The 21,302-nt window shown below is 35.5% G+C and overlaps 3 protein-coding genes across 4 annotated transcripts; 2 read left to right on the forward strand and 1 right to left on the reverse strand.

Annotated features, from left to right (window-relative positions):
* The first annotated feature begins 10,284 nt into the window (after positions 1–10,284).
* On the forward strand, positions 10,285–14,248 carry LOC118435502. Of its 2 annotated transcripts, XM_035851665.1 has the most exons (9): positions 10,301–11,190; positions 11,323–11,425; positions 11,482–12,660; positions 12,979–13,066; positions 13,160–13,225; positions 13,443–13,577; positions 13,646–13,666; positions 13,757–13,846; positions 13,912–14,248. In XM_035851665.1, the coding sequence occupies exons 3-9, from the start codon at positions 12,592–12,594 to the stop codon at positions 13,920–13,922; spliced, it is 480 nt and encodes a 159-aa protein (XP_035707558.1). In that variant the 5' UTR covers positions 10,301–11,190; positions 11,323–11,425; positions 11,482–12,591; the 3' UTR covers positions 13,923–14,248. The 2 variants fall into 2 exon arrangements, with proteins under 2 accessions (XP_035707557.1, XP_035707558.1); XM_035851664.1 differs by lacking the exons at positions 12,979–13,066; positions 13,160–13,225; positions 13,443–13,577; ... (1 more) ...; positions 13,757–13,846; positions 13,912–14,248 and having other exon boundaries at positions 10,285–11,190; positions 11,327–11,425; positions 11,482–11,911.
* A 339-nt stretch (positions 14,249–14,587) lies between these two features.
* LOC110848578 (sodium-coupled monocarboxylate transporter 1) lies at positions 14,588–19,187 on the forward strand. Its single transcript, XM_022095824.2, has 17 exons — positions 14,588–14,722; positions 15,115–15,389; positions 15,670–15,723; positions 15,801–15,907; positions 16,065–16,130; positions 16,222–16,273; positions 16,355–16,422; positions 16,518–16,567; positions 16,737–16,841; positions 16,943–17,039; positions 17,114–17,157; positions 17,247–17,355; positions 17,425–17,534; positions 17,782–18,156; positions 18,588–18,650; positions 18,723–18,945; positions 19,029–19,187. The coding sequence occupies exons 2-17, from the start codon at positions 15,185–15,187 to the stop codon at positions 19,098–19,100; spliced, it is 1,800 nt and encodes a 599-aa protein (XP_021951516.1). The 5' UTR covers positions 14,588–14,722; positions 15,115–15,184; the 3' UTR covers positions 19,101–19,187.
* Positions 19,188–19,483: 296 nt separating this feature from the next.
* On the reverse strand, positions 19,484–20,011 carry LOC110848226 (cyclopropane-fatty-acyl-phospholipid synthase). The gene has a single exon (XM_022095388.1). The coding sequence runs from the start codon at positions 20,009–20,011 to the stop codon at positions 19,484–19,486; it is 528 nt and encodes a 175-aa protein (XP_021951080.1).
* Positions 20,012–21,302: the final 1,291 nt, after the last annotated feature.

Genomic DNA, 21,302 nt, shown 5'->3' on the forward strand with positions numbered 1-21,302 from the left:
TTGTTTAAACTATTTTATTATTTACCAGTATTCGATATGTTAAATGTGTCGGTATGCACAACGCTTTAAAGAAAGTGAGGATAGATATCACTATTTTACTTATTTAACTGATGGCTTAAGACCAGCCAGATTAATACGAACGAGAAAGAGGAGAGAGAGTGGTTATATATATTGATTTAGTAAGCCATGGGTCATCGTATCGTGGTCTTCTCGCTTAAGACTCTTAAGCGATTTCATTAGGAAGATGCGTCCGATGAGTTTAATGGAAACGTCCTCACCTAATTGTCTTGTCACACATACATACATATTTAATTTATAGCAGCTGCATGATAATGGCATGTCAAATGAGATGAAACTGAATTCTAGGAAATTAACAAGGCAGCAACATTTTTTGGGGAATATGTTAATACTAAATTTGACGCGAGACTAGGAGATTTTGGTCAGTTTAAATTTTATTAACATTTTGTAGGTACAGATTTATATACGAGAGATTTAATCACTGACTTTTTTCCTTATTTTGTAGATAACTCCTGGTTTTTGGCAGCATTGGGAAATTTAACACTGAATGATACCCTGTTTACTAAAGTCGTACCGATCGACAACGAATGGTCTGGAAATAATAATGTTTACGCTCGGGTGTGCCATTTCAAGTATGTACATATGTACGAATAATATTCTAAGTTTCTTTGGAAAATGAAATTTAATATGCAATAGTCTTGCATTGGATTTCACAGTTTCTTCCAGGGTAACAAATGGAATGAAGTTATAATTGACGATAGGTTACCGACCAAGAATGGAGAACTGATTTACATGCGCTTCACGTGCGTTTCACTGACCCAAAAGTGTTTTGGAGTGCACTTATCGAAAAAGCGCTGGCAAAGTATATTAATAGCAAAGTATTTTATATATTTATTTTCTCCAGTTACATACCTTATATATTTATTCCATTAGCAAGTTGAACAAAATGTTATGTATCTATTGAAGTACATATTCATGTATATATGTAATCTACATATACTCATAAATAGTTACTTTGGTATTTTGGTATTGCTCATTTTGGTCAGGTTCTCAAGTTTTAGTTAAACAGAAGCACTCTTGTCGGCCTATTTCTCCCCTTTCCCCATAAAATCTCACATACAAACACCCCCAAACTAAGACCTATCCCAATCAATAAAATAATAAAAAATCCCTGCAAATTGCTCAACCCAAGCACCTTCACGCTCACCTCTCCCCCCATTATAACTTCCTCCCTTATTACCCTCCCCAGCCCCATAAGTCTCAGAAAAGCGTTTTAGCGTGGCAGACCAGTTAAACGACATTTTTACATTTTTACATAAACTTCCGCCCACGTCCCGTGCAAACGTTTCCTTGACCTCTCCAAAATTCCTGAAACGACCAAACCCTTAAACACACCTAACGTTTCGATCAAACCAGGTCGATTGTACAAAATCCAAACTTTCTTTCCCATGACAACATCCAACGACGCGCTGGCACTTCCAGTACCAATGAGTTGACGGAAGAGAACTTCCAACATTTGGATGTACTCGGTCGCTCCGACGAACGCAGTGGGCTTTGTGGTCAGGTTTTTGAATAGATCGACCAGGTCCGTCTCACCTCCAGAGCAGCACATTATAAAATATTTTTTCTCAAATTTTGGCTGCATGTGGGCAAAAATTGAGGCGTGTTCAGAGTCGGGAGAAGTGATGGATTTGAATTTTGATGAGGTCGTGATCACCGCATAGTCTGGAGAGCTAATCAGTTGGTCGAAATTTTGCGGGGGTGTTGTATAAGAAGGGAGAAATAAGTACTTGTACACGTTACTGCGATAAACTTCGGTCATAATGAGGCAATATACGAGCCAAGTTGTAATGACCAATTTGAACGTGAAATCCTTAGCAGGGGTATTACGACTACATTTCGAGTACATTTTGACCTCCTGGCTGAGTAGAGGACTTATGAAGAGCAGGAAGAAATTTGGATGGGAAAACTTCCGATATGTGAATAGAAGGTGGCACAATGCTGAAATTCCAAATAGAAGGGCGATTGTGACCAGTAAAAGCTCTAAACCGATGGGACATATTATCGCGGCAAATGCATAATTTCTCGGGTGTAAATAGTTGTAGGTGAGGAAGGAAATTTCAAACCGACTATCGGTGTAAAATCGGTGGTGCCTATTTTTGAATGATGCACCATCATAATCGCTCGCACTAAAGAAGAAGTTCATTTTTCGCTTGAAACACTTAGGTGGTGACTTACCTGTCGGTGCTAAGGGATGTCCTCGACAGGTGTGAAATGTGGCGTTAAGTTTTTCCGAGAGGTGAAATAGTGCGAGCAATTGTGGGAAGATGAAACGATTATCGTCTCTGTTGGCGAATTGGGTTTTAATTAAGTAAAAATTGTTGGGTTGTCCGGTTAGGTCAACGTCCCAGGAGAGTAATTCGTATCGCAGAAAATTGTTGAGATTTTTGTAAAAATTATTACTGGAATTATTAAAAGGTTTCCAAACCGGGGTGTAAAATGTGGAAGGGTGACAATTTCGGGAGAGATAATTTACATTAAAGCGTTGCTCGTTTTCCCAGTGTATTTCGAGGACGAAACGTAGGTCGCCATAGATGGATGTATCGGATAGGGAATTAGGGGATAGATTGATGGATACGACAGTATCCGACGTGAGGGTGAGAATTGAGGATTTGGTCATGGCAGACAGTAAATTTTGGATCCATTGTTGGGACGAGAAAATGACAATGTATCGTACTGATAGTTTGTCACTAAATTTCCTTAAAATTTTGAAACCTTTTCGTGTTTGATGATACGATAGTGTGATGTAGTTTTGGTTGAGGGTTACCAAAATGTGGGTAAGACAAGGTGATGATGAATCTTCCCATGTAACTGTTGATGAGCGAAGAGGGGTGTTTTGGAGTAATGATGAAAGTGCATGTAGCTTGGAGACTTTTTCAGTACAAAATATTGCTGAGGTTGTTAGAGCAGGAGAAATTAAAATTATTGACAACAAGTAAAGTGCTGAATTCATTATGTTGAACGCAAGCCTTAATACGGATTAATGAAGGAATGTTTCTCTTTGAAAATGGATGGATGTTGGCACCAGATTGGTTTCAGAATGCAACCTAAACTATGCACATGATTCATGTACATAGTATGCAATTCATGTAACATGAATTATATATGTATATGTAATAGATCGAAATTAGAGAACTGGGTATATATACTTACATCTATATAGGTATCTATATCAACTTACATAACAATGTACGTGTTTGTATCTATGATGTGTACACCAGTTCGATTATTCCACGAAATCTTACTTTTCACAAATTTCGTAATTGGAAAAAAGTTCGAGTATAAATAATTAGGATAATGGTACATGGATTTATTTGTGTTCGCTAAAACACACATTACGCCAATTTGGTAAGTTGGACCGGATAAAAAAACCATCCACACTCTTAAATATGTAGCTCAATTTAATTTGAGACTTTACGTAAATATAATCGTCGTGCATATATGTACATATTTGTATCTCTTCACTGCTATTTAGGCATTAAGTTTATAACCACTGCAAATATGATATCTGAATAAAATGTCATGATACATACATATGTCAAGTTGTTGCAGAAGGACGAGCTGTACCATCGACTAAAAACTTATTTTTTACTTTAATTGGAACAAATTATTTCGATTTATGCCATTTGTTTTACTTCACCCACGTACATAATTAGAAATTTTGCAGAAAAGTTTCAAAGTTCGATAAACATGTATAATTTGTGTTCGAATTTAACATATTCAACATTACCTATCCCTATATAATATTTATCATATGTATTATACATGTAGGAAATGCGAGGTCCAATTTTGTGGGAATATGCAGCTGCTTAAATAAACTCACATTTTTTTTACAGATAAAAAGACCATGAGAACAAATGCATGACTGATTCGTAAGAAAAAACTTTCAAGCATGAAATGTTGAATAAACATTTGACGAAATCTTTTGCCAGCGTTTCCTATGGTAAATTTATTTATAGATAGATAGATAGTTTATTAAAGATTAATTTAGCGTCGGCCTTTACAATCATAATTATTAAATTACAAATATTATTATGTTCATATGGATCTTGGTTTGGATTCATTTCTGCAATTGCTAGCTTATTTTACAAAATTTATTTGTAATTAGGACAATAAATAAGTCGGATTTATAATGCGACATCTTACAAATGTGTCTTCATTTAAAATTTTTGTTTTGAATTTATTGGGGTGCTGTACTAAATAAAGAATGTCCCAAAAGGTTTCGGACCAGACGCCTTTAACACCAAAACGGTTTAATGGAATTGGAATATTTTTTCATTTGTTCAAGGTCAAAGACACAGGATTGTAAAATAATTCACAGTGGAATTTTTACGACGTTTTTCCTCCTTCCAGACTCGATTTCTTCCTTAATGCTTTGAATTTTCGGAATGTAGTGGGCTTATCTTGAAGTGTTAAATCTGTTGATTCGGAAAAATACCACAATTTTTATATTCGTAAAATTGTGACACATTTGCAAGAGACTGAATATTTGGTGTATACTTAACAATGCTAAACATGCATGGCTTAATCAGTATATGTTTGCGGAATAATTTTTTTCTAGTTTTTTCTTCATAATCCACCTTAGAAGGCCTGGGGCTATAGAAAAGGCTTCCGGAAAAAATTTTCAGCGTAGCATACGAGCTATCATCCTGTGCGACGACTTTTTCGCAAATTATCTCCAAAAAATTCTTGCAACATTTTTTGGTCCAAGGACCTTAAAGCGTCTTATAGTTTGGGGCACTTTTCTTTGGCCAAGAGTTAATCCCCAGTTTGTGGACCTTAATTTGGCATAAGTGGTATTGAGAAATTTTGACTCTACTAGAAGCTACAGTCGCTGATATAGAGTGGCGAGATTTGAAAATTTTTTAAACCATATTTTTAACTTTGGTGTTCCATAACTTTACAAGGCGATAAGGTAGCTTCATGAAACATTCATTTTCGGAATCCTTTGGCATTTTTACGCAGGAATGCATATTTACTTCAATTATTTTCAGTTTTTTGTTGCTGCAAAAATTTCCAGGTACGTTTACAACAAGTGCTGGCCACAATTTTATATATTTTATGAAACTCAATCACCAAATTCGCGAGTCGCTGATTTTCAACCCAATTTTTTCCACCTTTGGCTTTGTTGAACAATTTAAAGTTGTATACCAAAATGGACCTATTGACATCATGTCAATGACATGGCCCTTCAAAAACAAAAATAGTCTTAATAATTGGTTTTCTCGTTTACTCAAATTCCCCGCCAGAGGGCGTCGTCTGAAACCTTTTGGGACATACCTTATTAGTATTTTTGACGCGATTAACAGTTTTGTAAATATATTTAATGTATGAAATTGTAAGGGATTTACGGATACATATGTTGGTTGATCATCTTGATTGCTTTCACATGTCCATCCTTAATGATATTGGTTATGGCTTTAATAATCATTACTTAAATCGATGCATTTATGCTTTTATTTGAATAAAATTTGTACACGTATGTATGTATCTTTATCAGTCGGTTCATATTAGCGTGTACATTGTATATACAATGTATATATTTATACGCATATGTACACATTGATAATACTATTATGTATGTACGTATGTGTACCCAAGTACTACATACGCAAGTATGTATGTGTTGTTCTCTCTCTAAAGCTGTCCTACTTTATCCAGACATGATTGCATATTACCAAGACTCGTTTTCATGCATTTACATATAACTATATATTTATGCGTAGAAATACATATTTACATTTGCCTAACGTGGGATTTCCAACAAACTAGTCCTTGTTCAAGTCTACAGATGATAAGGCAAGATGAGGCTTAGCTGCTAATGTTGAGAATGTTGAGGGTTGTCGAAGTAAAAATTTATGTATTGATTTTAAGCGAAGGCGACAAAAACTACACTTTTATGATTTTTGTCGTCTGAATTCTTAACTCAATTAACTGGATGTGGTACAAAATATGTATCACCTTTCTAGTTTGTGCTGAAGTTTATTAAGTGGTTCTCATGCTTGATTGATTGATTGATTTATTTCATCAAACTTGCTTTTTACAAAGCTTGTTACGTTTGACGGCTCATATTATTTTTACAATAATTATAAGGTTTGTTCAATTGAACAATTCGTAAACACGTTAATTAGTCATAAATTAGATTAGATTAGAAATATAGTGATGTGTCATTAATCAGTTATACATTAGTTACTTAATTTTATAGAAATTGGTCATTTAGTAGTATATGGGTTCGTAATTTTGTCTTAAATACGTTATCATCTACACAATTCTTTAACTCCTCCGGGAGTTTATTCCATGCAATAACAGGGTGAAAATGAATACTTCTCTCACTTATTCTATTTTTAGGACAAAAGTTACCTCTTAAGTTTAAACAGTTACGCGTAGAATATTTGTGAAAATTCATGCTCTTTTTGATAAAGTCCTGGAAGAATGGAATATGGTTGTTTTGTAAAGAATGCAAGAAACACAAAGACTTATAATAATAATTTTGCTTCGGGAGAAACCACTTTAAATTATCCTTAATCATGACCCGTATTGGATCATAACGTGATTTCCCCAGAATGAATCTTGCAACTCTACGCACCCCTTTCTCAATTATTTTTAGGTTTTTGGAACAAGACGAACCCCATATTATTATCATGTAGTTAAATAATGAAATTAGGCATGCATTAAAAATTAGTATGAGGTTCTTTTGTGACATCAGAGGCTTAAGCGGATAGATCGACCGTGCTACAAAGTGAAATTTACGAGACAACATGTTGATATGATTGTACCAGGATAGTTTTGAATCAATTGTTAAGCCCAGGCTCTTGATTTGATCTTGACTAAATATTTGTACCCCTTCCACCTCGATGGTTAACTGACCAACTTTTGCCAAGTTTGCAGCACTACCCATTATTATCATCTGAGTTTTTTGTAAATTTAATTTCATGCCATTACATTTCATCCAGTGTATTACAGCAGTCAAGTCCAGTTGTAGTTGTGTGACCATGTCAGTCAGTCGACTTACGTCGCCACTTTTGCATAGCTGGCTGTCGTCCGCAAAAAGTACCAATAAGCAGTGCCGTACAACTAGGGGGAGGGCATTTATGTAAATACAGAAAATTAAGCTCCCCATTACGCTTCCTTGTGGACATCCATGTACAGTAAATCGAACTGCTGACATTTTCCAATTCGAGTCTTTTACTACTTGTGCACGATAACTAAGGTATGACCTAAACCACTTTGGGTCGATGCCGTACCATTTAAGTTTTTCAAAAAGAAAATCCCTAACTATTAGGTCAAAAGCACGTGATAGGTCTAACGCCACCAGTATGCAAATCTGACCTTTATTAATGTTTTCATAAATAGACTCCGTTACGGCTAACATTGCAGATTCACAAGAGTGTTTAGTTCTGAAACCAAACTGTCCTTTGTAAAACATATTGTGAGAGTAAAGATAATTAATTATTTGGGAATGTGCACATTTTTCTATTAACAGAGAAAGAAAAGGTTGCACGGCAACGGGGCGATAATGTGCCGGCTCAGAAGAGCGTCAATCTTTGGAATTGGGGTAATTGTTCCAGTTTTCAAGAAATAAGGGAATTCTCCGCACATTAATGACCTATTGACAATATCGGTAATAGCTTGAGCAATTGTGGGGCTACCTATCGTATATTTTAACATTATTGGTGCAAAGTCAGTACTGTCATGGGTTGTTCTGCTACGAGTTTTCAATTTGTTGTATAGTTTAATGAGTCGATGGATGGTAACCTTTGTAAATTGGAATTTGGCGTCAAAAATGGTGTATGGGTTCGCTGGGCATGTACAGTTAACTTCTTCATTAGAAACACCTGCGAAAAAGTCATTCAAGATGTCGGGGTCAAAGTCGTTTGATCTGTTTTGGGAAAATAAATATTTCTTAGTTTTCCATACACCATTCTTTTTAATGTCGTTGTCAATTTTATTCCTGCAGTCGCGCCTAAACCAAATTTTAATAAGATTGTTTAGTATCCTTAGTCGAGTTTGTGTCAAGTGTGAAGGTGAGGTTTTATGTATAGCGTACAAATTGTCCCTATATGTCACCAAGCGTTTTGTATCATCTGACATATACCTGGGGGCTGTCGTTTCCCTAATCGATTTGGTAAGTATTGGTGCATATTTATTAAATAATTGAACATGCTTATAGATGAAGATTTGGCACGCTTCACTAACTGTCATAAATTTCAGCCCTGACAAGTCCAATTCCATTACCTCCGCCGCTAGTGTTGCTGTGTCCATCTTATTATAAGGCCTAAATGTGATTGTCTTCTTTTTCTTTGGGTACCTATCTATTCTCTTGTCAATAATTGTAGATTCGTGGTCAGAAATGTGTGGTTGTTCTACTGTCACAATTGTCACTTTCGCCTTGTCATTTGAGATTATTAGGTCAAGTCGTGCTTTTCCCCTTGTAGAGGATTGTATAATTTCGACAAGGTCGAGCCTATTTAGCAAGTTGTTGAACTTTTTAATATGCGTTTTGTTAGTGTCCTCCAAGTGGATATTAAAGTCCCCACATATGTAGAAAGTTAGGTTGGTACTGGCATGAGCAAAAAATATACTTTCCAAAATGTCAAGGTCAATATTTGTCAGTGTAAATTTTGGACGGTAAAGGCATGAAACAATAAATGTTTTGTTCTTACGTACTTGAATCTTCAGGGTCAATAACTCTATCTTCGAGCTACCCAGGTCAATATCGAGTTGTATTTTTTTACATTTGTACTCATCCCTATATAGCACGGCCAATCCTCCCCCTCTTTCAGTTCTGTCACATCTTGTTATTTTAAAACCTGGAATTGATATTAACTTTAAATCATGCTCAATTTTAGTTTCCGTCATGCAGAATATATCTATATTTTTTGCATGCATGTAATCTGATATTGTGAATATTTTATATCTTAACGAATTAACATTTAAGTGACCTATCCTTAAGTATGTCCTTGTCCTTGAAGAAGAATCCGTTCTGGGGATGTCGTGTAGTCAGTCCATATCCATCGTTGTATTAGCAGTAGATTTGATAATTTTTGTTGGAATAGTAGTTGGATTTTCGCCCTCCATTTGCTGGTTTTTTCGTTTTGCAACTCTCGCCCTAGTCTGTACCGGCGTCCTTTTTTGTAGCACCTGCTGCATTTTAGTGAGATCTTTTTTCACCGATACTTTGTTGAAATTATGTAGTCCTTTAAGTTTTTTGCAATTATTTAAGGCCGTTTGTTTCTCTACTTCATTGGAAAGTCGGATTCTCATTGGGCGGGGTTTTTCAGCATTTAAGTCGCGTCCTAATCTCTCATCCTTTATTTCAATAGTAGAGTTTGGTAGAATAATTTGCATTAGTTCCTCTGCAAGTCTGACTCCATCCTCCCCCTCTGGTAAACCCATCACGATGATATTGTTGATTCTCCTTAACCTATTTATTTCTTCATCTATTTTTCCATCAAGTTGGTCCAAATGTTGCCCCATATCTGTTCTCAGTGTTTTGACTTGCTCCTGTATAACGCTGTGGTTACTTTTTAGCTCGTCCTTTTCTTTTTCGACTTTGTCCAACCTCTCCAAAATATCGTTGTTGGATTTTTTTAATTCATCCAGCTGTGTCATAATGATTCCATTTTGATTTGTGAGTGTCGTGTATACAAGCTCCAAGGTCACGTTGCCAGGAATTTTAACTGGGGCCATCCTGTTTCACAAGAGAAGGGGGCTGACAGTATCTTTTGGGTCTCAAGAATAATGGAATTCCACCAGGGAGGACATATACAAAGTTTTGTGACTTACTTCTATGCGAGTGTATCGTTCTCTTTTTTTTGTGAAGAGTGTAGTCTGTAGTGGTAGTCACGGTAAAGATAATTTCCAATTTCTACTTCCTCCTCCTTCAGTTTTGTGGCGACATGTGTCGATTACCAATTAAAGGCGTAGGATAATTTTGTAGTACAATTGATCTGTAGAGTTGGGGCTTCAAAATGATGTAAGATTTGACCAGAAGGCCAAGGCCAAGTGGCAAGAAGGCCTTCTTGCCACAAAAGGCCACTCTTTTATTATAAGGCATGTATGTCTCACGTATGTAGATATATATCTACATACATGATATATATCATGCATGTCTCGTAATATATTACAGCTTACAATATGTACATTTGTGCATGTATCTTCATCCATGGTTCCTTATGAGTCGATCATTTAAAAATACTGTTAAGTATACTTGACTTAACAGTATTTAACCATGCAACTATAGTTGCATGGTTTGTGAAAAAGGGTTACTTTCCTTGAATCTTTCTATCCACATAATTTTAGGAAAAAGGCACAATATTTTTCAATCACGCGACATATGTATGTATGTAGCACATATCCGTGCTATACGCTACACTTCAAAGAATAGAAATCATCGTACATATTTATATGTATGTAAAATATATGTAGGCTGTGACGACTTCAACAAATAAATTCATTAGGAGCTCAACTTTCTCAAGAAATGGTTCAAAACTTTTCGTACATAGTTGGTGCATATCTCCCTACTGAATGCAATGTACGATTAGGATTTATGGCTCTCTGACGTCAACTAATGTCCATATCCATGTGAAGATACATATGTACTTGTACATACGTTAAATGCGCGTGTACGTATGCCGTAAAAATGGTTTAAAAATTTCACATCCACACTTGTACCTTATTTTTAAGTACCTCATCAACCTATGTATGTACCAGTCCGCGCCTGACTACAACGACCTTCACTTCTTAAAATCCCAGCTAAATAAAACCACAAGAATTTCCCAAACTTCACAATCACAATCATGCCTTATCAAATCTCACGATACATCCTACTTCTCTCCATTATCACGACATATCTCGGCCTCGCCCAAGATAACTACCAAATTCTGCAAGTGCACTCTAACTGCATTAATCAAACAAATATGAACAAATTTGATAACGCCTACGAAAAGTCCCCTACGAAATTTACCAACACTCCAACGGTCGTCATGCTAACCGCAAATGCGAAACTTGTCTCAATTTCTGACGCCCCTGAGGGCAAAGTGTCCATCAATTTCGATATATGGCAGTCGTGGAGCGATCCGAGACTCGCCTTTCACGAACCGTCCAGCTCAGGTTGGTCATAGACACATAATTAATAAATTACAAAATAACCTTAAAATGTTGGATTTCTAAAAAAAAACACGGACTTATAATGCATAAAAAAATGCGATAATTTTTTTCATGTTGCAATCGCTCTTCCATAAGTAAGGACGCCATTTACCCACCCCTTTCAATTTGGGTTCCATCAATGCTCGCAGGTTTTTACAACATTGGAGAACAGCAAACCTCCATCGGATCCAATGGGGAAGTAAGTAAAATTCATAAAATCCGATTTAACAAGTTTCTTAAAGCATGGATCTGTAGGTCTTTCGCCAAGTGTTGGCCGGTATTGATGCACCATTGACCGAAGTTGGCGATACAAAGTTTCGCACGAACGTAATGTTCAATCCCACCGAGTTGGAGGATGATGTCGTTTACAGGTGGAGTCCAAAGCCGGTCACTGTTTCAGAGAATAAAATTCGTGGGTGTGGAATTGCGGGTGTACCAACGACCTGTCCAACTTCCGAAGACACGGAGGGAGACGACAGAAGAATGAACTGCATTCGTGTCATGATCGATATTTCGTGTGCCTAAGGCTCAATATAAAATATGTCTCAACAGTTAATAGATAATTTGTAGCGAGTTTTAATACATATAGATCGCCCGCATATATTTGTATTTATCTATATAAATGTACCTATGTATGTACATTTCACAATAATTGGTAACATAAAAGAAAAAATTATGTACACAATTAATTTTATACTGATTTTTCTAATATCCGACGTGTTGGTGTTAATTCACGTAAGCTCATCGACATCTCATGACTCGTAGATACATACATGTATGTAAGTAAATCGAGTTGACTGCATGGGTCAATTTCAACATGCCATCACTAAAAGGCAGCTTTAGATTCAGCTTTGTGTACATGTTTGCCTGGGTCCATTTCTTATTCTTACCCCCAAATTTATAAAATAACGCTCGTTTTCTAGTCTTTCCTTGGGATGCATTCAAAGTTATGCATTCCTGTTCGGTGCCGTCCATAAATTACGTAACGCGATTTTCTAGACCCCCTTTAACATGTGCAACATAGGCACTATATCATTGGAGCCTGTACCCCTCCTCCCCCTCTCGTGTTACGTAATTGATGGACAGCTCCTCATGCAATTTTCCATGTAAGGAATAAAAGCCACAAGATAATTGTAATGCTCCCACTTTAGTTTACCCGTTTACTACCCCTTTTAATTCTATAAATAAAAGGGTAATAAATGCCATTTTTCATTTATAAGTTTATTTCATTTTTAGGATGATTTCACCCACGCCACATTCCTAGGGCTAGCCATTCTAAAATTTAACACTGTTGGAGAATAGATAGCATTCAGCCAGCTCGACATTCTACTTTGCATATCTTTCTGAAATTCCATTGATTGCAAAATGTGCTGGAAGGAAGACTCAGGAGATGTTCAATCTCAACCATTGGAAACTCTTGGGATGCCAAATCTGGTAATATGCATATCTAAATTTACAAAACTTATTTGTGAGTAGAGACATCAGTATATGAAATTATCTATACAATCTGGTCAGTTTCCTTCAGTCTGGTGGATTAATTATTTCAAGTTAGTTTTCTATATTTTTAATTATTTTTCCTTACCACGGTTACAGGTAATTTGTGTCTTCTATAATACTGATGTTATTCGTTCCTGTAATGTGCAAACCCCAAATAAATATAATTTTCATGTCGTGCTGTTACTAGATAATTTTGCTGTTTGTGCAATGTACAATTGTATATTATACATAATTAATTAATTGATCCTTTTCTAGAATCGTGTTGTAGAACAGCCAGCCGCGAGCAGGATGACCTGTCGACAACGTTTAGATGAGCTAGTCGGGAGATCGAGTATTATGTTCGGTAAGTAATACTTTCCCAATTTTTGGATTTAAACTCGAGAAAATGACGAATAATATTCCAGTTCGGTCGTATGTGTCACATATTTTTTTGTAGAAATGGTGGAATCCAATTGTAAAATTGCGAAAAAAATTCTCGCTGATGCGAAAGCTGAGCTAGAAAGTAAGTCGAATTTTATCATTTTAAAAATTATCCTTATCCTTCCAAAATAAAAAAGAAAGTGTAAATGAGAATTAATTTGGAAATTTTCAAAAGCATTTCCGTTGTTGAGTGGGTACGAAATTCGCAACCGTTTGACGCCACCATTGTGGGTGACGATGAGGGCGTATACATTCTTGCACCTATTTTTATTTTACGTTTATTTTTATATTTATTTTAGAATTTAACTTACCTGGTAACATTCGGGCCACCCTTGGCAGTGGTAACGTCGCTCCTATCTCACTCTGGGATGATATCGTAAAAGAAGTTATCGAATACAACGCAAAACATCAGCAAAACATTCTTCCATATACAAGTAAGATATACAATACGATTTAAACATTTAATTTTTTAACTGATGGGAGTTCAATCTAATTTTTTCAGGAGCACTGAAGGATTATATTGGTAAGATTTAAATACAAATACATAGAAATGTCCCGCAGTATGTAAAAATCTTAAGTACGTGAATTACTAATCTTGTCTATGTGTTACCAGACGCATTCAAGTTGGGACTGCGATCGTATCCACGACTTCAGGACGTTATCAAAAACCTAAACATTGCTGAATCATTTGCAACCAAATATGGTAATTCCAATTGTATAATTGATATTGTGTTCTGCAATTAATTGGCTCATATTTCTATTTTAAAGGTTCGGATTAAATGTTCCACCATTACACCGTATGCTCTCCATATTAAAAAAGCAACAACAGCATCTTTAACTTTTCTACTCAATGATATGTTTAATTCAGTTTATGGTGGATACTGCTACTTGTAGTAAAACAAGATGAATTTCTTTCAATTATAATTTGAATTATATACCAATTCAATAATATTAATATTGCATCGGCAATATAATCATAGTAATGTAGAATAACATTCGAAACAATATATTATTTTTGTTGTGTGAGTGTTTTCAAATTCTTTAATTAATTTTGAGCAGTAAAAAAAACTTTAAATTTAAAAAACAAAAACAAATTTTCCTAAAAATTTTCCTACTGATGTTTAATTTATAAGAAAATTCAAAAATAAATATTAAATATTAAATAAATACATGCATTATCATTATTTATGTATGCTTGACATCTGCTGAATTCAATGATCCATAATTTAATTCAATAGCTTGATACTTGACATTTGCAGTACTTAACATCCCACAAATGCTTAATTGCAATGCAAGTCACACAAAACTCGTCTGGCACGTCATCCCATTTAAATCTTCACAAATTAAGTGTCATTGGTTTTAATTCTGTGTCGGAGTCAGGTTTGCTGGGCAGAATCTTGTTGTTACGTCAATGGACTTGGCGTTATTTTCATATGAAAATAGACTTTTCTAGACCAGCAGAGATCTATAACACTAAACTATAATTATCGGGTTACTTTGCTTGACGGGTTTCGTAAATTTACGGGTGTTTAGTATTGTCCCAGATCAAACAGACAAACGAACAAAAAGTTGGAACCAAGTATGTACTGAAGTACCATTTAAATACATCACAAAATTTTACTCGGTTGCAATTCGCCAGATTTAAAATAATAAATTTCGACGAGCTCTTAAGTAGACTACGTCATATTTCGATTGAATTGTTTTGTAAAACATACATACATATGTACCACTGAACACGTGGACCATGCCATGGACTTAACGTCTACACGATACATTTGCATGAAACATTAATTGAAAAAAAAATTCGCATATGTTTGACATCTTCCAGTCAATTAAATAAATTAATCTTAGTTGCCCTAAATTTACAAGTAATACACTACAAATATAATACACATTGCATTTTCTCATTTCATAGTATCATCCAGACCGAGCTCTTAGTCTCAAAATAATCAAAATTCTTCAAAATTGCAGGGTTTAAACTAATTATACGACAATCAAACAGTTACCAATATAATCTTTGCAAAATATAATAATTCTAAAAATGGGCGAGCCGTCCATTGCTGGTGATGATCCTGCCAAACATTTCGGCACTATCGACTACCTGGTTTTTACCATCATGCTCGCAATATCTACCGGAATTGGTGTGTTTTACGGTTGCTTTGGTAACCGGCAGAAGACCACAAAGGACTTCCTAATGGGGGGCAGAACCATGGGATTAATCCCAGTCACCTTATCACTCTTGGCGAGTAAGCAAACCTCAAATAATGAATTACATATCTGTATTACTGATCGAAATACGCAGTGAAAATAATGTACAGATATACGGCTCAAGGTGCATAAATTGCATTGACTCTATCGTGTGAGAAATTATAGTCCACGGAAAACCGATAGTTTATTGTCACCGTTGTTTGTTACGTACAAATTCCTGTTTATGAACAGTACTAAATTTAATTTTTATAGACTATGAATTAAAAGATTTAAAAAGATTTAAAAAGACTCATATGTTGAACATAATTAACATTTCAGCATTCTTCTCTGCCATTGCACTGCTCTCGGTTCCTGCAGAAATCTATTTAAATGGTAAAATATTTTACTTGATTCATTATTTAAACATTAAATTTGTCATGCTACTTATGTAATATTTCTTTGAAATACAGGCACGATTTACATGATGATGGCACCTGCACACTTTGCCGTCATGGCGGTCTCAGCGTATCTGTATTTGCCTGTTTTTTATAATCTCCAATTGACATCAACATATGAAGTGTGTAATTACAAAAGTCCTATTCATAAATACTCCTTGTCCTGTAAAGTACATACAATTTGTATGTACTTTACAGGACAAGGAGTATTTATATTCATACAATTTATATACTGTATATAAATTGTATGATACAATTTATATACTCTAATTTTTACAGTATTTAGAGATGCGATTTTCCAAGTCTGTCAGAATTCTGGCCTCGTTTGCTTTCACAGTACAAATGGCAAGATACAATAATTCACATAAAAAATATGTATGCATGCACTTTGATGTAATTCAAACGTATCCATAAAACTCACATTATTAAATCATAGGTTCTGTACCAGTCTGTCGTTATCTACGCTCCAGCACTTGCCCTAAGTCAAGGTAAAGCGTTTTACAATATCAATTCTAAATAATTTCAATTAAAAAAATCACTATAATTTCCTAACATTTTTACTTTGACAGTTACTGGAATAAATCTTTATGGCTGTGTCACAACACTGTTCGCCATTGTAATCTTCTACACGTCCTTGGTAATTCGGATTCAATTAAACTTGTTAAGCATTTCATTCAAGTCTGACGCACAAAGATGTATGAACTTAAATTTTCATCTCGTGCTTAAAAACAGGGAGGAATAAAATCCGTTATGTGGACCGACGTTGTACAGATTATCGTAATGTAAGCAACATACATTACGTACACAATTTGTCCAAATAAAATGTCATTGATTATTTTTTATTATAATTTAATTTGTATAAATATTTACAAATAAATAATTTCGAAAAATTAAGCAATAGTTTTCAAATGCATCAAAGTAATTCGAACATTAAACATAAATATTTCACAGGTTTGGTGCCATGATCGTTGTCCTTGTGAAAGGTGGGATGGACTTGGGTGGATTTGGGAACATTTTTCAAATCGCTTACGACGATGGACACATCAAATATTTCGAGTATGTAAGCTTACTTACATACAACTCCTCATTACATATTTGTTTAGAAAATACATATGTATGTATTTATGATTTAATTATTTATTCTCACATCGGAACAGCTTTGATCCCGATCCGAGAACTCGACAGACCACTTGGACATTATGGATTGGGGCATTTTTCATGTGGCTGGCTGTATATGGAGTCAACCAAGCGCAGGTAAATTTTCGTTAATTGCAACGCTACCCCAAAAATATATGAAATGTAAATAATTTTTTTAAACAAAATTTTAGGTTCAACGCTATCTTACCCTCCCAACGATACGACAGGCTAAAATGTGAGTAGAAATTTTAAAACATTTTGAAATGGCATTAGTTGAAAATAAATTTCATTATTTTTAAACTTGAATTAAATAAATGTCTACAGCGCCATTTGGCTGAATGGTTTGGGTCGTTTCGTGTTATTAGTTCTCAATATATTGACTGGATTGGTACTTTACGCCAAGTATTCGAAATGCGACCCACTAATGACCAAGGTACTGCACTGCAATATATATTTATATATTTACCATGAGTTTCTATAAGTAAACAATTACCATTCTTAGCGAATACGGACAACCGATCAGATACTTCCAATATTCGTGATGGATACATTGGGCGATTTTAAAGGTTTTCCTGGCTTGTTCGTTGCAGGAATATTTTCCGGAGCATTGAGGTAAATAATTTGTTACGAAGATTAATAATTAATTTTCCATGTTTCCAAAGTAACGAGTTTTATTAAGTTTGTGTCCAGATTATTGCCTATAATTATTATAATATTACATGACTTGTTTGCAATAATTTGGCAAATATACATCTTTTGGCGCGAATCAACATTATCGCTAATCTTTGACAGACCTTAGTATTTCCATAAAAAAATGATTTATATATTTTGTCCGTAATAACGTGTATTTTCCCCACAGCACCGTATCGAGTGGACTCAACAGCCTGGCTTCCATAACTCTTGAAGATTACGTGAAATACTTTTACCCGAATATAAATGACGCCAGGGCGACGAATATTTCCAAACTCGCTTCCGTCCTTTATGGACTACTATCTTTTGGCCTGGTTTTCATTGCCGAAAGACTAGGCGGGATTTTCGACGTTTCATTCAGCATCTTCGGAATGGTGGGTGGAACTTTGTTAGGAGTTTTCAATTTAGGAATGTTTGTGCCTTGGTGTAATTCGAAGGGTGCATTTTGGGGCACGCTGACATCGCTCGTATTCATGTTGTGGCTGGGGATTGGAACGGCGTTGGCGAATAGTGGGAAACGCGGAGTGTCGAAATTGATATTAAGGTGATATTATATGTTACGTTTATCTGATGTGACTTAAGGCATGTGTATGCCTTGTATGTACATACATGCATACGTACATATGATTGTACCTCACTAATTTTAAAATTTGTATTTATATTCATTACATATTTCACGGAGAACGTATTTTATTTTCACGAAGCTGCAACCATACTCAATGACTTTACGATTCTATTTCGTAATTATGCATATATATATATATGTACCGCATTGCGAGATCGGATAATCACATTTAAAGCGTAAAGTATTGGACTAGCCTAAGTTCGTTAGCCAAAATTATCTTATACACAAATGCATGTTAAGTTGTTAACACTTGTGTGTTGTGATGCTTAGGTAAATATTTAGATACACATCTTCAGAGGATTTACGTGAGTACTCCCATTAATCATTATATTTACTTCTTCAATTAACAGTGTTGAAGGATGTTCCAACTATACTGCGCCAGCGACTAATTTCCTCAATCAACCTGTAGAAAGGTTAATTATTAAAATTTTAGTTTCCTTTGATTTCCCTGTCAATAAAATTTTACTGTTTTTCTGCAAGGATAGCCACGAAATATCCGAATTTTACAAAATATCCTACTATTGGTACGCTTTGATCGGATGCTGTGTCAACATGTTGGTAGGTACGGTTGTCAGTTTCCTCACAGGAAATCAGGACCCTCGAGACCTCAATCCACAGCTTATCAGTCCACCTTGGGATAAATTTATCACGAAATTTGTTCCTTTACACATACGGCAAAAAATATTCTGGGATTTGGGAGCAAATATCGTAAGCAACTTCTACTCGGTTTTGTAAAAATCTAAACTCAAATCGAAAGGACAATAACATTTTACTGTGTCATTGACGTATAGAATACCGATCATCATAAAAGTCAGAAATATGCTGGGAACCATGAACTTGGTAAAATTAATGGAAAAAGTTAATTATGTAGAAGTAGTAACTTGTTAAGCAAAATAAACCATATCGATTTAATTTTCGAAATAAATACATACATATGTGCACAAAAAATATTTCAACATTTGATGCAAATTGTATTCAATACCGAAAGTAAATACTTAAATTCATTGCGTTGATTAAACACAATTCAATGCTTAAGCAACTATAAAAAGTTATTTGATGTACACAAATTGCATGACAATTATTGCAAAAATAATCCAACTTATGTATTTAATTCAATTTTCTTAAATACAAACTGTTCCGCACCGGAGAGTTTGGCATTCGGAAAGATGAGCATAGAAGTAAAGAGAAATCGGAATAATTTCAAATATTTTTCGCTGTACAACACACTAATTTTCTTCCAGTTCTTCTAAAAATTTGCAAGCCAATGATACCCGGTGGCCTTTAAATCATCACTCATATCGAGGTAACCCTCCAGTCGAAAATACTTCCCACTTTGACGTAGAATTTTGTCAATGCTGAACACATAATGTCCGGGGAAGAAATATTTTGTTGCTGTTGCCAAGTTGTGGGGCATGTCGGGATGATTCCAGAAATCTTGAATGACGCAAATTCCATCGGGCTTTAAACAGGAGGAAATTTTGGCAAAGAATTCATCCAAGTTGTGCCGCCCCACGCGGAACATGACTTCAATTCCGACAACCCTGTCGAATCTGCCAATCTCGTCCAAGTCTCGCCAATCTACCTCTAACACGGTAACGTCAAGCCCCGCGCAATTCTTTTTTGAATATGCCGCCATTTCCCGTGAGTTTGTTATAGCGACGATACTTACGCCATGTTCGGATGCTAAATATCGACTCAGGCCGCCAAATCCGCAGCCAACATCTAGCACGCGCATGCCCTTTTTAAGTTTAAGCTTTTCGGCAGTCAGCGCCATCTTGTGGGCTTGTGCTTCTTCAAGGGATTTCGCACCTCGACCATAATAGGCGACAGAAAAGAGGAGTGAGCTACCCAGAAATTAGGTGAAAAAGTCGCTGGAAAAAATATTAGTAATTTACTTACATATATAGTAGTAGTGGCTTAGAGAGGATGTCAGCTCATGAAAATATGCCAGCTCGCTATATAAACTAATTTCGATTATTGTATTCTCTGGTTATAGTAAGTGAGGATAATAAAGGCTTATTATTATTATATAGTTAGCATTATTTGCAGGATTGATGTACATATGTAGGTATGCATAAATTAATATTTAATAAATTCCCGCTTACCAATTTGCGGAAAAATTAGGCATTTATTGGATGGAAATTTATCACATATTTAGATGTACTCACCCAAATTATATGCCGGATTACAAAATAATTTCGCCCTGTCTTTCGTCTGAATATTTAACATGTTCCATCGAATATGATACAGCGGAGCGATTAGGCCTGGTTCGAATTTAATAAATTTTACAACATGACGCGCTACATCGGTCAATCTGCCCATGCAGGTTTCCAGATTGTTAATCTTAATCCAACCTTCCAGCCAGGAATCCACCACACCCACGGTGCCATAGGTTACCATTTTGGAGTACGCTCTCCAGTTTAAAATTTGCACGTCGCCAGCGCCCTTCCCATTCAGGTGGATGTTGAACTGGGCGAAAAAATTTGTTAATGCTGCCCTTATCAATATAGTGAACGGGAGGAGGGTCAAGTATGTGACATGACCACAAATCAGGATCAATTTATCCACAAGAAAAATCACTCCAGTTACCAAGGAGTCCATGCTGGCTGAGGGGACTTTGCAACTTTGCTGATTGCTGGATGCACGGGAACAACAAATTATGTAGACGCTTTATCAAGGTTATAGATTTGTACATAGATAAAAATGCAATGTTGGGGATCATGGATGAAAATGTTGCTGACTTTCAGTTAAGGAAATCCGTCATTCTAAAATTTTATTCGCATTGGATTGTAAAAAAAACTTGATATGTGAACTTATCAGCTTTGTGAACCTGGGGGTTGTTGGAGGACTGGGAAAAGTTTCGCGTTTTAAAGTAGTTGCATAGACAATTTAATGGTATGTTTATATGTGTATGCATTTATAACATGAATTTGAATTCAAGTTTTTGCGGTTTCCCATGATTTAATATAGTCATGTAATTTTATTTTAATTCCGTGTAGGTGATGACCAAAATTATACATATATGCCATCACGATATATCTATGTATGTACAGATATTAGCGGAG

Source organism: Folsomia candida, unplaced genomic scaffold (assembly GCF_002217175.1).
Source record: "Folsomia candida strain VU population unplaced genomic scaffold, ASM221717v1 Fcan01_Sc004, whole genome shotgun sequence".
Classification (NCBI taxonomy): Eukaryota; Metazoa; Arthropoda; class Collembola; order Entomobryomorpha; family Isotomidae; genus Folsomia; species Folsomia candida.

Excerpts from the sequence above, each read along its gene's own strand:
- LOC118435502 (XM_035851664.1), top strand. The coding sequence starts at position 11,077 with ATGCGAAACTTGTCTCAATTTCTGACGCCCCTGAGGGCAAAGTGTCCA. Across the intron at positions 11,191-11,326 it reads TCACGAACCGTCCAGCTCAG|GACGCCATTTACCCACCCCT; the intron begins GTTGGTCATAGA and ends TCCATAAGTAAG. Across the intron at positions 11,426-11,481 it reads CCATCGGATCCAATGGGGAA|GTCTTTCGCCAAGTGTTGGC; the intron begins GTAAGTAAAATT and ends ATGGATCTGTAG.
- LOC110848578 (XM_022095824.2), top strand. The coding sequence starts at position 15,185 with ATGGGCGAGCCGTCCATTGCTGGTGATGATCCTGCCAAACATTTCGGC. Across the intron at positions 16,274-16,354 it reads AGCACTTGCCCTAAGTCAAG|TTACTGGAATAAATCTTTAT; the intron begins GTAAAGCGTTTT and ends TTACTTTGACAG. Across the intron at positions 16,423-16,517 it reads TAATCTTCTACACGTCCTTG|GGAGGAATAAAATCCGTTAT; the intron begins GTAATTCGGATT and ends GCTTAAAAACAG.
- LOC110848226 (XM_022095388.1), bottom strand. The coding sequence starts at position 20,011 with ATGGCGCTGACTGCCGAAAAGCTTAAACTTAAAAAGGGCATGCGCGTG.